The 17,283-nt window shown below is 33.3% G+C and overlaps 1 protein-coding gene across 1 annotated transcript in view; it reads left to right on the top strand.

Moving 5' to 3' along the window:
• LOC110032971 (developmentally-regulated G-protein 2) overlaps positions 1-17,283 on the top strand; it is a 79,666-nt gene that overhangs the window by 16,193 nt on the left and 46,190 nt on the right. The window contains exons 3-6 of the mRNA XM_020736778.1: positions 1,383-1,459; positions 5,587-5,767; positions 6,444-6,500; positions 14,922-14,996. Of these exons, the coding sequence (XP_020592437.1) occupies positions 1,383-1,459; positions 5,587-5,767; positions 6,444-6,500; positions 14,922-14,996 (390 nt within the window). The remainder of the gene's footprint in view (positions 1-1,382; positions 1,460-5,586; positions 5,768-6,443; positions 6,501-14,921; positions 14,997-17,283) is intronic.

Genomic DNA, 17,283 nt, shown 5'->3' with positions numbered 1-17,283 from the left:
AAGACATTATTCCCTGATTTTTATCGAGAGTTTTCTTAGGTGACTTCGGTCATTTGAGATGTAATTAACTATAGGGGCTTGCCCTTATAGGGAGCTTTTCCGAACCCAGCTTAAAATAAACCCTATTTAATTCTTCTGTATTAAATAGGAGAACTTGTCGGCAAATAAAACGGTTTCGCAGACCAAACGGACGTCATATGTTTCTTAGTTTATTTGATTGAGCCTCACCCTCAAGTCTTGTGTTTATCCCTCGGGATAGATACAGGATTTGAGGTAGAGCGCTCTTTCATTTAAACTGTGAAAAATATGAGGTCAGTTTGATTTCGTATTTTTCTAAAATTATATATATATATGTAAATTAAAAAGTCCTTCCGAAGCGGGCGACGGGATTTCGATTCCGGCGGCCGACAGCTTCTTACGGGCGACCCCCAAACGTAACTCCCCCCTTTTTAAACGCCGACAGATGTTTGCCACCTTTTTTATTAAGGTAGAACCTCCTATGAGTGTATTGTTAATCTTCCTATTCTCCTTTCTTCAATTTGAATGTTGACAATGGTTTCATTTTGTGGAATTCAGTCGTCCTTTCCTAGAAATTTTACTCATAAATGCCAAACTTACTGTTTAATTTAGCGAGAAAATTATAAATTCATTTTTCTTCAACAAATTTTGTAAGAAGGGCTGCATTTTTACACATTCCATTTGGACGCATTAATATAATCCATTTCTTAACCAAAAACCATGCAGTCGTTTGAGTTTTCTGTAATGAATCATCTTCCTTGATTTGTTGATCAGATATTGATATTTTTCTTCCAATAGCATGCTTTAGAATATGCTTGATTTTCTATATCATATATTTTCTTTTTGAATGAAGGAACATGCAAGTGACATTTATCTCAGGAACCATGGAGTTCCATAACTAGGGCATCTCTATGAGTCTTGTTCATCCCAAGTGTAGAACATGGGATTGACTTGCTGAGGCAGGTGCCATTTCAATAGTCCGGGAAAATCTATTGTAGAAGAAATAGAATATTTAAAGGATGAGAAACTGTTACTTAGCTAATTATATTCAGGGCAATCCGTGAATTGGTGAGGTGGTAGCAATAACCCTACAGATCAATGAGAAATCTTAAGAGAGAGTAAAGAAGGATGGATTGCTTTGGTGGAATGGCTTGCAACAATCGGGTGTTGTGTAGCAGTGAAGATGGAGAGCTGCCATGAGAGAGCCGGGTGTGAAACTAGATAGAAGAAATAGGGGCTAAGATATAAATCTACAGATTTGTAGGAGGTGGAATTATTGGAATTTATTTTGGGTTTCATTCTCCACAGTTACTTTGCCCTTAATCTTATTAGTGAGTTTGCTGTTTGTTTTTGTTTTATCTCAGGGTTCAAGTGGAGGCGGAGAAGGATTTGAAGTCACGAAGTTCGGCCATGGCCGTGTAGCGCTAATAGGATTTCCCAGGTTTGTTTTCTATGGACCTAAGCTATCTTACTGTTTATTGGAGGACACTACATTGTGATCGAGGATATTAATATTTGATTTTGGATGATTTTCTTGATGCATTATTTCAACTTTGAAGCATTAATGTTTGGTGCATTAGCAAGAATGCATTGAGAAAATTGCACATAGATGCATGCCTTCTGCATCACTTCTTAAACATAGTTAATAGTCATTCAACTTGATGACCTGTTATCATTAATTTATATCATGCACTGGCTGTTAAAAATTGTACAGGTTACAGATAGCATGCGGACAAAACCTTAAAAATATAACTATAGGATATTATACCCTCTAAAGAAGTGATTAGAAAAATTTCAATACCTTTCTTAATAGCAGTACTTGTTTATTGCTGGTAATATATAAGTCAAACGGTGGACAGATTAAGAACATTCATATATTTTGGTTAAACATTTTAGTTCTTTTTAAGCTCTTTGTTGGAAAAGATACAACAACAACAGCCTTAATCCCACTACGTGGGGCCGCTACATGAGTCCTTTTTCTCAATTGCGTCCTATTTAGTTTTATATTTTCATTTAGTTCTAATAAATTAAGATCATTTTTTATACAATAAGCCCAAGTCTTCCTAGGTCTACCTCTGTCTTTCTTAACATAAGTCGAATCGAAAACATCTACTCTCCTAATTGGATCAGTAGATGGTCGACGCTTAATGTGACCAAACCATCTAAGATGACTTTCTCTAATTTTATCCGTCTTAGGAGCTACACCACCTTATCACGGATATATTCATTTCACATTTTATCTCTAACTGTTCTAACTGTAAAGCCACTCATCCTCCTAATCATTCTCATCTCAACAATACTTAACTTAGTATTATGCTTGCTTTTAAAAACCAACATTCAACGCCATTGAGCATTGCAGGTTTCACCACTAACTTATAAATTTTTCCTTTCAGTCTAAGCAGTACTTTTCTATCACACAATTGGCCTGAAGCATTCTTCCACTTCAACCAACCAACTTTAATTCTACTAATATGAATTCTACTATTAGCATCCCCATCTATATCACCATCGCTTTGAATAACAGCGTTCACACTTCTAAATCGTTCACACTTTTTATTAATTTGATCACCCAAAGTTACACTTCTGTCACTAGAGCTACTACTACTAAAATTACATTCCCTGTATTCAGCTTTAAATCTACTAAAATGAATGGCTTTAGACTCCATTGTAGACCTCCATAATTCAAGTTTTTCCTTGGCTTTTTCTCTCGTCTTATCCAAGAGAAGGATATCATCAACAAAGAGCATACACCAAGGTACCTCCTCCTGTAAATGTCCAGTAAGACCATCCGTAACTAAAGCAAAAAGATATGGGCTTAAAGCTGATCCCTGATGTAATCCAATAGAACTAGGAAATATTTGGTCAATCCTCCTTCAGTGCAAACACAAGTAACAGCTCTAGTATACATATCTTTAATGACTTGAATATAAGTCATGTCAACACCTTTCTTCTCAAGAACTCTCCAAAGGTTATCTCTTGGAAACTTATTGTAAGTTTTTTCTAAATCAATAATAATCAAATGTAGATTCTTCTTGTTATCTTGATTCTTCTTGTTATCTTTGAGCTTTTCCATCAAACCTCTCAATAAATGTATAGCTTCCATAGTAGACCTAACGCGCATAAATCTAAATTGATTATGAGAAGTTATTGTAATACATGTTCAATTACATGTTCAATTACTCTCTCCCATAATTTTAAAGTATGACACATCAACTTAATTCCTCTATAATTTGCACACTCTTGTGCATCCCCTTTATTCTTAAAAAAAGAGACCAAAATACTTTTCCTCAACTTCTCAGGCATCTTTTTAGTTCTTAAAATAATATTAAAGAGTTTAGTAAGTTAAAAGAGTTTAGTAAGTTAATGTTTAGTAAGTTAATAAACTCCCAAATCTCTTAAATATTTTTATACTTCAATTGGGATATCATCAGGTTCTATAGACTTTCCACTCTTAGTTTTCTTTAAAGCCTCATCAACTTTTTTCTTACTAATGCGATGATAAAAATGAAACGTTTTATTATTATTAACGATATTAAGATCACTAAGGTAGATCATATTTTCAGAAATTTCATTAAAAAAATTTATCAAAATAATTCACTCACCTATGTTAAATATATTTTTTTTTAAGAAAAACACTTTTTGATTTTCATCTTTAATACACTTTACTTGAGTTAAATCTTTACTTTTCTTTTCTCTTTGTTTGGGTAGTTTATACATATATTTTTTACCCTCTTTAGTATCTAATATATTATAAAGATCATTAAAAACAGAATTTTTAGAATCATAGATTGTTCTTTTAGACTCCCTGCGGGCCGTTTGATATTTTGCTTAGTTCTTTAAGCTTTTATATTTAAACAAATTTTTATAATATAACTTCTTATATTTTACCTTTTCTTGCACATTATTATTCCACTACCAGTTATTTTTATTTAATGAAACTTCTTTTTAAGATTTTTTTAGTAAATCTTTTCCTACTTGTTTAATAGTGTTAGTTACTTTATCCCACATAGCATTTGCTTCATTATGAACATCCCAAATTTTGAAAACTTGAATTTAACTCATAAAATAATTTTATTTGTCTTTTAGGTTCCCTTATCTAATTATACGATGATAGTAGTACTTTTATTTTATAACTTTTCATCTTAAAATCTAGAACTAATAATCAATGTTGGGTACTTAAATTCTCACTTGGAATAACCTTACAATCTTTACAATCTTGACGATCTCTTCTTGTCATAAGAAAATAATCAATTTGTGTTTTATTAGATCCATTCTTATAAGTAATAAGTTGCTTATATCTTTTTTAAATGAAGTACTAGTAATAACAAAATCATACGCTAAAGCAAAATCTAAAATAACTCTACCTCTTCATCAGTCACTCCAAAACAGTAGCCACCATGAATATTTCTGAAATCTTCTACCACTCTACCGACATATTCATTTAAATCTCTTCCAATAAAAATTCTTTCTTCAAGAGGTCATTCCAGAATTTTTTTTTAGACCCTATATTTAAACTTATTTGAGGAGCATATATTTGAGGAGCATAAGCATTGAGGAGCATAAGCACTTTTAATATTAAAAATCTTAGTATCAATGATAATCTTAAGGGCTATAATTCTATTTCCAAATCTATTAATTTCTACATTTTTATCTTTCCAACTCTTATCTATAATTACACATACACCATTTCTAGCGCGACTCTTACCAGAATACAAAAGTTTAAAACCTATGTCATCAATCTCCTTAGCCTTTTCTTCCATCCATTTAGTTTATTGAATACATAATTTATTAATTTTTCTATGAATCATAATATCAACTAATTCCATTAAATTACCATTGAGAGTACCTATATTCCAAGATCCTATCATAATATTAATTTTATTAGTTTTATGAACTAACTTTTTTACTCGCATCCATCCGTAATGTGAGAACCCTTGCTTATTTTACAATAGACCCAGACGTCGGTGTAGCGGCCTTTGTACATCTTTTACTGTATTCATGCAATACAACACATTGCTTCTAGGGGACGCCCTAACACTTACAATGATCAAAAGGATTCATGTCATGATTTTTTTCGACAAGTTTTACGCTGGCCGTCGACTAACTAACGCAACCCTCCTCTTTTCACATCCGGACTTGGGACCGGCAATGACAGTGTTTTTTTGTTAGAAAAGATGTTTGGAATTTTTATTTTTTATTTTTTTGGGTTATAAAGAGTGGTTTTATTAAAGTTACTTACTCAAATTCAATTATAATTTTATTAAAGTAAGGGAGGTAAATAGTTTTCTTAAGCTTTAATTCTTTTATCATTAGAAAAGAATATTAGTTGAGTTTCTGTTATTTCCTCCTAAAAACAACTTGATCCAACTGTTCTCTCGCTATCATTGTCACTAAATTTTTATTGCCATTACAGTTTGCATTACGCTAAATAAATTCTCCTTCCAATTTCTCTTTTCAGTTATCCTTATCAGTTGGAAGTCAAGATCTGCTTTACTTTTGCATTTAATTACGTTTATACCCATAGTTGAAACGTTCTATCTGTAACTGCTATGCTTATTAACACGGCAGTGTAGGAAAATCAACTCTACTTACTCTTTTAACGGGTACACGCTCAGAAGCGGCATCTTATGAGTTTACCACGCTTACCTGCATCCCTGGAATTATCAACTACAATGATACAAAAATTCAACTCCTAGACCTTCCTGGGATCATTGAAGGGGCATCAGAAGGCAAGGGACGAGGTAGACAGGTAAATTACATTTCCTTTTCCCTCCAATATTTCCTTCACTTAATCTTATTTATCATTCAAACAATGATATCAAATCATGTGATTTTTTACTTTAAATCAAAAGAAATATTACTTTTCATGACCAGTTTAAAGACTAGGGGCATTTCCATACATACCACCCCATTCCCATGTATTTTCATATCTAACACCTAAACTTTACTTCTTACATTTATACCACCCAAATCTTTCATATCTTATCAAAAATCAAAATTACCACCATTTTAAATTTTAAAATGTGAAATGCACCTTTTGATGCATATGTAAGGCGGCTTGTATGTCAAAATTAAAGTTTAGGTGCTAGATATGTAATTACATAAGAAGTCAGTGGTATGTATGTAAGTTTTCCTTACTCTTTTGCCGCCCCATTGCGTGGAGTTCAGCTTATGGTGTTATCTTGTATATTTTGTCTCCAAGAATCTACAGTAATTTGAAACTTCATTGAGTACTCATTTCCTGTGTGGCCGATAAGAGTTTGCTTGTGCGGACACTGTTTTGAGAGAGGAGGAAATAAAGAATGAAGAAAATTTAATAATGCGTATGTGGTTGCAATACCACTAGTTTTGTATATAAATACTAGTTGTACATTTGAATTTATTATTGTTGTTCCAACAGATGATTCCTTATTTTAATTTATCAGGTTATTGCTGTGGCAAAGTCCTCGGATATTGTGTTGATGGTTCTTGATGCGTCCAAAGTAAGTAATGTAATTTAGAATACAGAGATCGTTTTCCTATGAACAGCATTTTTTTATTTATATTTTTTTTTACAGAAAACGTGCTGCTGTGAACATGTTCATTCTATTTAATGAAAATGGCAATTTTTTTGTTTTTCCTATTAATTTCTGTCATCAATGGTTTAAATAGGCAGTAAATCAGAACAATAGGAGCTCTCTTTATAGGTTTTTAATTGCTCGTTGGGTTGGGTGATGCAGGACAGCGTTGAGTGCTTTAGGGATTAAATAATTTAAAGCATGAAAACAAAGCTAACTAGATAGCATCAAAGAAATGGAAATGGATAAGAGGATTGCTTTAAAGGAAAGAAGAGGAAAGATGGGCATCACATTTAGGAAGAGTTTCCGGGAAATTTTCATTAAAAATACAGCATAATATAATAATTTCAGTGGTATAAATACTTTATAGTATAAGGTCCACAATGATAACTAACAAAACAAAAGGAAATTACTAAATAATATCGATTTAATAAAAATGACCATCAACGTTTTCATCATGATGATTAACTTTATCTTAATTATTTGGGGCTAGCTGAGTGAATCTTTTTTCATTAGATCATGCTAAATTTTGTGCAAGTTGTTACAAATTTCCTTGTAATCTTCGCAAATAACATCGATTAATGTTAGTTTACATCTGCTTTTTTTATTCTTTCTGATTATCTACCCTACTTTTGTCAACATTTTCTTCCTTTGTATGCGCTAAATCCATATTCAACTGCCTTATTTTCTGTAGATGTTTCTTCAACTACTCTTATTCATTATTTTATGTTCCTATTTTTTTTTTTAACACATCTTTATTGACGTTCCCATTTTCTTCATGCTCAACTTAGCTAAGAATATTTGTAAATCTCTCAACATTTGGATCTATATATTGTAGTTAATCTAATTGTAGTTTTATAGACTTTTTTTTCTTAAAGTGTTCATGATAAATTTTTATTTATGACACTCATTTGGCACTTGTCTATTTTAACCTTTGATTTTTAATTCTATAAGTTATATCTCCATATAATCTCCAGTTTTCAATATAATAGATCCAATTTTCTTGTACATTTCACTTCTTGATATCAAATATCATACTTTTTAAATTGCATATTATATACCCAATTTCTACTCTATTAATTCTATGCCTCATTTCTTTTGAATACAAAACCTAAATTTATGATATTTGCTAGAAGTACCAATTTCATGGGCCTACTTCGCCCCATGCCATTTCATCGGCCAACTCCCTAGCATAGTTTTCTATCACCTCGCCTCTCTCATTGGTGCCTGTAATGTGTTGCTTTGAGTTTTCATTCTCTGTTATCAATTCTGCTTACCTTCTCTTGGGTTTCCATTTAGACTTCGATGGTTCGACACCTTCTTGCATTGTCATCCTGTGCCTGCCTGTGCCTGCCAGTGCCTTGGGCCCATGTCCTTCATTGTGGATGACTTCTCCATTGATTTCGCTTGTTAGCTGTATTTCACTTTTTTGTGAGCTACTCACATTTCATTATTCACATTCACTTATATGTGCATCTTTGTTTCCACTGATCTATCGAGCTGATCTTATAGGCAGTCGAGCTCCTTATCTTTGCTCTTGACTTGATTCTCACCTCTCTCATCAATTGTCCCTTGCTTAGTTTTCATTATTCTGCCTGGCGTTCTTGTGCCTCTGTTTACCTTGCGGTTCCTCCTTATAGCGCATTTGTTGTTGCTGTCACTCGTTGGTCATTCACTAGTGTTGTTGTGAATTATTGCTTGATTCATCTATAAGTTCTCTTCTTAATGCTGCAAGAAACTTATAAAAATATCATATTTGTCTGGAGGAAAATAATTTTTTGCTACAAGACCTTTAAACCATGCATAATATGCAAACATGTCTCCCCAATAATGTTTATAATTCTTAGATTGATCATGAAGTTGATTTCTATATTCACTTAATGATAAATATTACTCTATAAACTTTTATTTTATAAGAACTCGTATAGATTTAGAAAAAAATACTTTACTAAAAGGATTGAACCTATCCTATTAATTTTACACGTTCAATTCCTTGGGAATCAAACACAAATATTTGAAGAAAATTTTCAACTTTTCGATCCAAGTTAAGACATTTGCTCAAATTATATCTCCTATTTAATATTGGCATGTAATTAGGTATCTCAGGATAGTGACATAGTTGCTGACTAGAACTATAGCTTTCCCAATTTTGATTAAAATTTGTCATATTATTATTTATTGATTATCATGAAATTATTCTAATTAACATGATGGTGCTATATTAACCTTTGATATCAAATCTGAAATAATACATTTTTTGGTTTAGAATTTCTTAGTTCAAATTAAGGATGAAGTGCACAATTATGTATCTGAAATTAATATTCAAAGTTTACTAGCTTATAGCTTAGACAAGCATTTATATCTTTTAAAAAAATTAGAAAATACAAAACACATACCAAAGGAAATTTAAAGATCGCCCAAATAGAAATTTTGTAAAAATTGTTAGATTATTAGAAACATCATTTGGCAAAGATTTTCATCACACTTCGAAAATCTATATTGTTATTGACTTGACGATATCTTATCACAAGTTATGTAGATGGAAAAAAAAAAACAATAAAGGCAGTCCACAAATAGAAGATCGAGGCCTGACACTATTACAAAGAGAATACCTCCCTTAAAATGTATCAATCAATAGCCGTGTTGAACTATTGACCACATTTCAAATAAGGTGCAATAAATGAGAGTTTTTGGGATTTCCTCATTCTTTATGTAAATATATTGCTACTCGTCAAGCTCACTATATTTTGGTGCAAAATGAGTTTTTGGGTATCTCTTCATCCGTTAGATCAATATTTTCTTATAGGTTGTCATGTTATTTATGGTTGTGTATTTTGATTTCTATTTTTTTATCTTAAATTTTTTTTGTAATTGGTGCATGTTGGATCATTCAATTATTTGGTTATAAATTTTGCTTTTAAAAACTAATAAATAATAAAAAGAAAGGGAGATGTACAAGAAGCGGAAAGAAACGAGAGAGAATTAACTGATTAGTAAACGTTGCATTCCAATCTGGAAATCACTAGAATGCCTAAAGTCTCACATTTGATTAGGGATTATAATATTGAAAAATGATGAATGGTTGCAACTTTTATTCAAGCCATGAAATTTCTTTTTCAACTTGTTGCAGAACCACTATTAATAATTTTTATGTAGTACAGCAATGATAAGTAGGATTAATATAAGTGGCATGCTAAAAGACGACGCTAGTATCATAATTTAAGAAGTCACATACAAAAACTACCATTAAATACTCTCAAAAGAAGAATAAAAAGAAGTTGTACGCCAATTGCAGTAGTAGTGAAGCCCACATGAAGTGCCAATTCTTAGTGATAAAGATGTCTGTGAGAAGAGAAGCTATTGATCGGATATAAATCATAATAATTCAATCCACATGATAAGCTGCAGGAATAACAATCATATTATATGAGTAGAACAAAATTTGAGTATCTTCTATGCATTTTAAATAAGAAGATATTGATAGCTATCAATTAATATTACTAGCACATAAAGTGATATCTATACAATTGAATGATGATATGGATGCTATAATTTCTAGAGTTAATGTTGGATATTTTAAATATGCGAGAAACACTTCAAGTATTATGTGATGAGGGAATATAACTGAGACTTAGGTTCTGTTTGGCGCAGCTGCAGCTTCTCAGCTTTTCAGCTACAGCTGTATTGCCCCAGAAAGTTGCTGCGGGGAAGCTGCTGTGGGGAAGCTGGCTGCCTGTTTGGGGCAGCTTTGTGAAAACAACTGTGAGGTAGCTGTTTCTGCAGAAATGACCATTCTGCCCCTGTTTTGTAATGTTGTGCTTAACAGAACTGTAATAGTTATAAATTTAATACTTTTAAGACAACAGTTCACTTAAAAACAGTACAAAATTACAGATACATGCATTACTTCACAGTGAGTATCAAGACTGCAAAAAAAAACCTAAAAATTTTAAAATAGCAATTAATAAGATGATTATATTAATTTTAACGTTCAGACGGTGTAGTTCCTGTGCTAAATTTTCCACCAGTGATGTTCTCCATTCCCGATCACCATCGTTAAGTTTCTTGCAAAGAAAGTATACATTTTCCTCGCTATAAAGAAACATAAAAAACAGGGTGTTTAGAAAGAAAACTTAAGCTTTATCAAATAATGTTATGTTGTGCTGCATAAGAGAAAATAGTCTCTATTCTCATAGAGTGCGATTTATCACAAAAAATATGGTGTGCGTGCATGTCTGGTATATAAATTTTGTGTGTTTTTAGCACGAAGCAAGCCCATGGAATAACAAGATTGCTAAAAATAGTGCAGATTAAAGCATTACCAAAACAAAACCCTACACATGGGATTTCATAAAGTTAATGTGAATTGTTAAACAATCTAAACATAGCTGAAACAACTAATGAAAGCAAACTTGAATTGGCTCAAAGCCCAAACTGATTAGCATAATTATGCATAAAAGCCATGATGGATGCAATAATACTGAATCAACCCAATGCAATTGTATACCTTTCAAAAATTCCAAAACATGTGTTCAGCAAATAGGCTGCCTAGCATAACTTTATTTGAGAAAATGGTAAAAAGTATTCCGTTCCAAATATATGCAGACTGTACTCATAAAAGGGTTAAATATTATGGGCAGGGTGGGAGACGAAGACAAGGAATGCAAGTGCATGAGGGAAAAGAAACTCCAATTATTTATGAGCTGCATTTTAATGATAGAAAAGGATGTAAATTAGCATTAATTAAAAAGTTTACATTATCACTGAAATCCAAGACACTCCCCACCTGCATTTCTTACCAAAATTTTGACACTTGCATTTAAATTTTAAGAGACTAGACAAAACTAATGAGATATATAACCAGTAATTGTTAACATCAGATTCATAACAAGGAAATATGTACGGGTTAAAAGATGCAATGAATAAACCTGCTTTGTTTAGTTATGTTGTGCTATGTTGTGTGCAAGAAGAAAACTACTGCATCAGAAAAAAAAAGCCAGCATTCAACTGGAATGGCAAATTACGAAGGAAGATTCTTCCATGGCAACAATATTTGAGAAAGCATTGCACCACATTAGAGAATGGTTAAGGATTGCTCCTACTATCAGCCCAGAAAGGAAATTTTGGATAACAGTTGGCATCTATATCAAGTTGGACAACCATATATACAACCATTGCTTCTGCTTCTGAGGGCCATTGCTTCTGCTTAAGGGAAGAAAAATATAATAAACACTTTCCCATTTCAATTCTAGACATGCCTCTAATGCCTGCACATCTCTTATGTATTTACATATCTAACACCTAAACTTTGCTTTCTTACATTTACACCACTCAAATCTTTCATATCGCATCAAAAAATATCATTTCTATTTATTTTTGTTCCCAAAAAATATATATATATATATATAATGGACACTGCAATTCAGAAGACCTGCATCTACTAGAATGAAAGGATAGTGCAGAAAACCCAATTCATATGTAATGTATATGGGAATAGAACCGGAATTTCAAAAATGAACTTTCAAGTAACTTTTGCTTAAATGAATTAAATCCCATAAACGCCACCAAGCATGGCACTGCAGGAGTTCTGAAAATTTTGCTGTTTGGTTGAAAGAAAAATAAATATAGGGTTTAATTACAATCCATTTGAAAGAAAAAAGTTGTTTTAAACTACAGGCAAAAGGTTTATGTTGGAATTTATAATCAAGCACCCGTTCAGACTGATGTACTCCAGATTGGTTTTATACATATATAACACCTAAACTTCACTTTATACCTTTATACCACCCAAATCTTTCATTTATACCACCCATATGGTTTTCTTTCAGATATTTCAAGAGAAGAGAAAAGTAAACATTACATTAACTAAAACAAAAAAAAAACAGATTGAACACAACTGTTTAAATCCGAAGCATTTTTGATAAAGGATTTACCTGATGTGCCATGCACAAACTTTTATCAAGCCTAATCGCAAAGCAAAAGAATCAATTTTCAGCATAATATACTCCATGGGGGTTGCTTCAAGATCCTCATAAACTAGAGATGAACAAAAATAAAATCAGAATAAAGAGGTAAAAGCAAAGTCGCGAAGAATATAGAACGTGAAGATGAGCCATGACGTCATCATTTGGGGGCGAAATAGCGGCAGCTACTTTAGAAGGAATGCACCGCAATCCCCTCCATCGAGCTCGGCTGGGTGTAGGGCTTCTTCCTCAATGGTTTCAGGTAAGAGCAGAGCGGTCAGGGAAAAAGGGAGAACGATGGGAGCTTCGAAGATTATCGCATGCCGCGATCCGACCTTCCTAGTCGAAGACGAAGGGTATGGAGTAAAATAATCGAGCGGTAATGCGGGCTGCGGGGTCTCACCCGCGGTACGCTTTCCGCTCAGATTCGCGGCCGCCGCGTTGGAGACGCCGCGCCAAACAACCCTTTTCCGCGGCCTTCCGACGCACCGTGCAGGAAAAGCCGCTCCAAACGGACCCTTAAAGTTAAATTTTTATGAATTGAAATTAAGTTGGTTATGTCTTGCGAGTATGAGTAATGAGCCATGAAAAGGTCATTGCTAACCAAAGTTGAGTTTGGCATAAATAAGAATTCTAAGTTGGGTGTCTGAAAAAACTAATATGAATATATTAAGAAAATATTATGTTACCAGGGATAATAGTGGGTTACAACAAAAGGATAGTGGATATAAGATTGCACCAATAAGATTGTAGACAAAATTAATATTGAAAAGATTAGAAAAGAAAATAGGTAGATCAAATGTAAAATAGAAATTATTTAAAAATATTTGCACAAAATAACTTTAAAATCTCATACAATATTTTATTGGAACAAATGAAGAATAAGGATTCATAATGGCAGCCTCAAAATCTTTTGAACAAAGCTATAATGATGAATTCAATATGTTGAAATAAATTATTAATATCTATGTTTGTATAGAGTTGTATTGTGCTCTATACCCATCAGTACTGGCCGTGCTTTATCATATAACATTCTAGTTGATTGCGTGAAAACTTTGGGACAAGGCTAATTATAGGAGATGCGGAAATGTAGATATTAGAATCTATTTTTTTTCACCTGTGTTCATACTAGATAGAACACCCAAACCAATAAACCACAGCCTAACCAAGCGCAAAGAATCTAGGGCGGAAAACATATTCTCAGATCCTACTTCCTTCATCCTTCACTAAGGTCAGTACTTGTTTTTCTACCATCAGGGAAAAAAAGGTCTTCATAAAATATGAAGTGCATGTAATGTGAGAGAGATAGATAGAGAGAGAGAGAGAGAGAGAGAGAGAGAGAGAGAGAGAGATGCCTAGGGGTAACACAACAAGCTGATGAATTTATATACCTCATTCTGGTATTGATTGAGTACTAGATTTTACGGAGGGTAGAATAGGGAGGTGTTTATGGGTAAAGATTACCAGCTGATGAATAATACCACATTCTAGTATTGATTGAGCACTATATTTTGCGGAGGGTATAGAAGACTAATGGCTTAGGCTGCTCAAATCTTCCCGCTTTCATTGTTGGGAAGCTTGATGATGAGGCTGGTGGATTGCCAACTAGAGGGAGCAGCAATTGATGCTTGATGAATAAGTTGGCCCAAGGCTTTTAAATACATAAAAAAATGTTCTCTGACTAATCCTTGTTATGTGGTGCAGTGTTATTGAGGTGGCTTTACTGGTCAAGTTTTTTGGAAAAAGTTTTAGTTACTGGCTTTCTAAGATGGGAATTGGCGATTACAGTTCGAATCTGTACCACATTTGGATGGAAGACTGTAGAGTAACTTAGTGAGATCCTAGGCTTAGCTTAGACTGCTAAATTATGTTAGCTTTTGCTTTATAACAACAACGACAACAAGCCTTTACCCACTAAGTGGGGTTGACTCTTCATTGCGTCCTATTGAGTGTAGCTTTTGCTGTATAAGCGTAATCTATTTAAGTACATTTTGCTTGTCCTGTTACTATTGTAACTATGCTTGCATTTATACTTTTCAAATGTTGTGTGGTTTCTTTTGCTATGTCACGGTTGCAAATATTGTTTATTCATTTTACTTATGACTAGGTTGGACAAGTTGGTAACTAACTGTCAGTTGTCTTGTATTTATCATCTTTTCTTGACAGAATATTGATTGCTTTAGGGCCCACAAAGTATACCATGCTGTTTTCTAGCACTGTGTTTGATAGTGCAAATTTTTGCTGAAAATAATGTTTATCTGAAAATTTACTTGTTGCACTTTCTTGATTATCATACACCTGAATATGCCCATCTTTTGATTTTGATGGAATATAATGCAAATTTTATTTTTGTTGTGCATACTATGCCACCACATCTTTTCAGAGTGAGGGGCATCGTCAAATTTTGACAAGAGAATTGGAAGCTGTTGGCCTGAGGTTGAACAAGAGGCCGCCTCATGTACGCTTTAATACTATCACCAACTTTTTTTATAAGTTTGGAACTCTTTACACTTCATCAGTCTTCTACTTTTATTTTTTTCTCTACTTTATTATATTTTAAAAGAAACTCTTATAAACTAGATAAAGAAAAGAGTATAATAAGGGTAACAGAAATGCTAGAATAAAAAGAAAAATACAACAGTATAATTTGAGATACAATCATTTGAATCGCTTAGCTTGAAGCGTAGTGAATATTGGTGAGTGATGATAAATTTTCTTCTGATTCCTACCAATTCTAGCATAAAGAATATGAAATCTTTTATCATTCAGGGAGTCAACATACTGAATTTTTCAATCAATCACAAAATCTTGCTGTAGTAAAGGTTCATCATTATGTTCACAAAGTGGATGAAGTTGTGACATTTCAAGAACTTGCAGAGTATTTTCAGTAATAATATCAATTGTTGATTATCAGATTAATACCAGTCTAGTTGGAGCAGGAATATCAGTCAATAATCCTGATTTAAAATTTTTAAAACATGTCTGATTAGATGATGGAAGGTCTTCCACCAAACAAGTAGGAGGATCAACCTGAACATCAGATGGAAGAGTTTATGAATATTTCAAAAATTTATGCAAAAAAGTATGATAAAAGGAACAATATTAAGGAATGTTTTCAAATACCATTTTCGACCAATATCCCAATACCTCTTTATATGATATGACGGAAACATTTAATTTTATCAACACTCTAACGACAGAGGCCTAATAACATGGGTTGTTACAATTTCCACTTGTAAGGGCTTTTCAAAAATAGATGTTAAAGAGAATTAAGAGAAATTGGTTAAATTAGTTTACTGAAGTCGTGGAAACGAGATTTAAATTGGAGTCATAGGAGGATCAACAGAGCAGTTAAAATGAGATGGCCCTTTGGCATGCACGTTAGGAAATTGCTAATGTAGTATGAATGTTGTGAGGAAATTCTGATGTAATCTACTTCTAAGAAAAGTTTTATGATTACATGTCTAGGGTCAACCAAGTCCTTATGATAAGTCAAAGTAATAGAAGTTGTGATACCAAGTGGCTTAAAAGGGAATAGGGAATGCAAAATGAATCTTAACATAGGGCAATGGGAATGAATGAGCATGACTTCAAAAATCAGAGGAGCAAAATTCTACCAGAGGGAAAAAAGAAGAAAATGATGGAGCGGTTTGGCTGGCCTAAGCAGTAAGGTTAGACAGCACGCTGACGCAATGAGATGGCATGGCCTCAATTTGAAGACGTCTCTCAGAACTCAGAAAAATTCTAGGTCTTGCAATCTATAAACATGCAATCACACCAATGAGGAGTTAGATGCGCAATGACACTCGCACATAGGTTGGATGCTGGCAAAGAATAACTTCAGAGACTATCGTGTAGGACAAAAGAAAAGGACAATAACATAAAACTATAGCAGGGAGCAAATACGTGAGACAATCATGCGAAGATGAATGTCAGGATCTAGACGATCTCACCGAACTATGTGCAAAACAAAAGTACTGGACTGTGTAGGGTGATTGCGTGAAGATTTACGAGATGGTCCCAATAGTTTCTGATATATCTCAACTTTATGTTGACGACATACTCCTATATAAAACTGGAGGATTTTTTAAGACGTATTTAATATATCATTTTAATCGTTCTGTATTATTAAAAAAAATTTCAAAACTAATATTATCATAAGTTCTAGCAAAAAATAAAAATTATCTCCAATCATCTTGATGAGAATGATGGATAATTTTTTTTCTTATCTCAATAATTATTTTGTTATTAAGCTAGCTCTAACTATGACAATGTACATTTTAATTTTTTTTTACATTTTTGCAAGTCATTGCTATTTATTGAGCCAAAAATGGCATCCCAAGAGGCCTATATAAGCTCCCAAATGTCGCCATATCCCTCCACTTCTCGAGTTTTTCTTTTGCAATCTTGTTTACCAAATTTTTGTAGAAGTATTCTTCCTAGTGTGTGTGTTGACCTCATTTTTAGTGAGGTCTTAGTCTTCTACTCCTAGAACCTAGAATCTAGCCTTAGGAGTTTCTTGTTGATCATCCTAGCGGACTAGCAATGGAGCCCACCTCCCGTAGAACTTCAAGCCACTTCTTGACTCATTTTTGTGAAGAACTCGCATGAGTGGTTCCAAGCACTCAACTTTTAGTTGCAAGGGCTCAGGACCAACATGTAGAGGGCCCGAAAATGAGTTCCCATAGGATCAGATGACGATAGGTGAACCCTTTGTGACTCGATTACTCGCGAACGCCATTTTT

This window comes from Phalaenopsis equestris, unplaced genomic scaffold (genome assembly GCF_001263595.1).
Source record: "Phalaenopsis equestris unplaced genomic scaffold, ASM126359v1 Scaffold001073, whole genome shotgun sequence".
Taxonomy (NCBI): Eukaryota; Viridiplantae; Streptophyta; class Magnoliopsida; order Asparagales; family Orchidaceae; genus Phalaenopsis; species Phalaenopsis equestris.
This window is presented reverse-complemented; position numbering and strand designations above follow the sequence as displayed.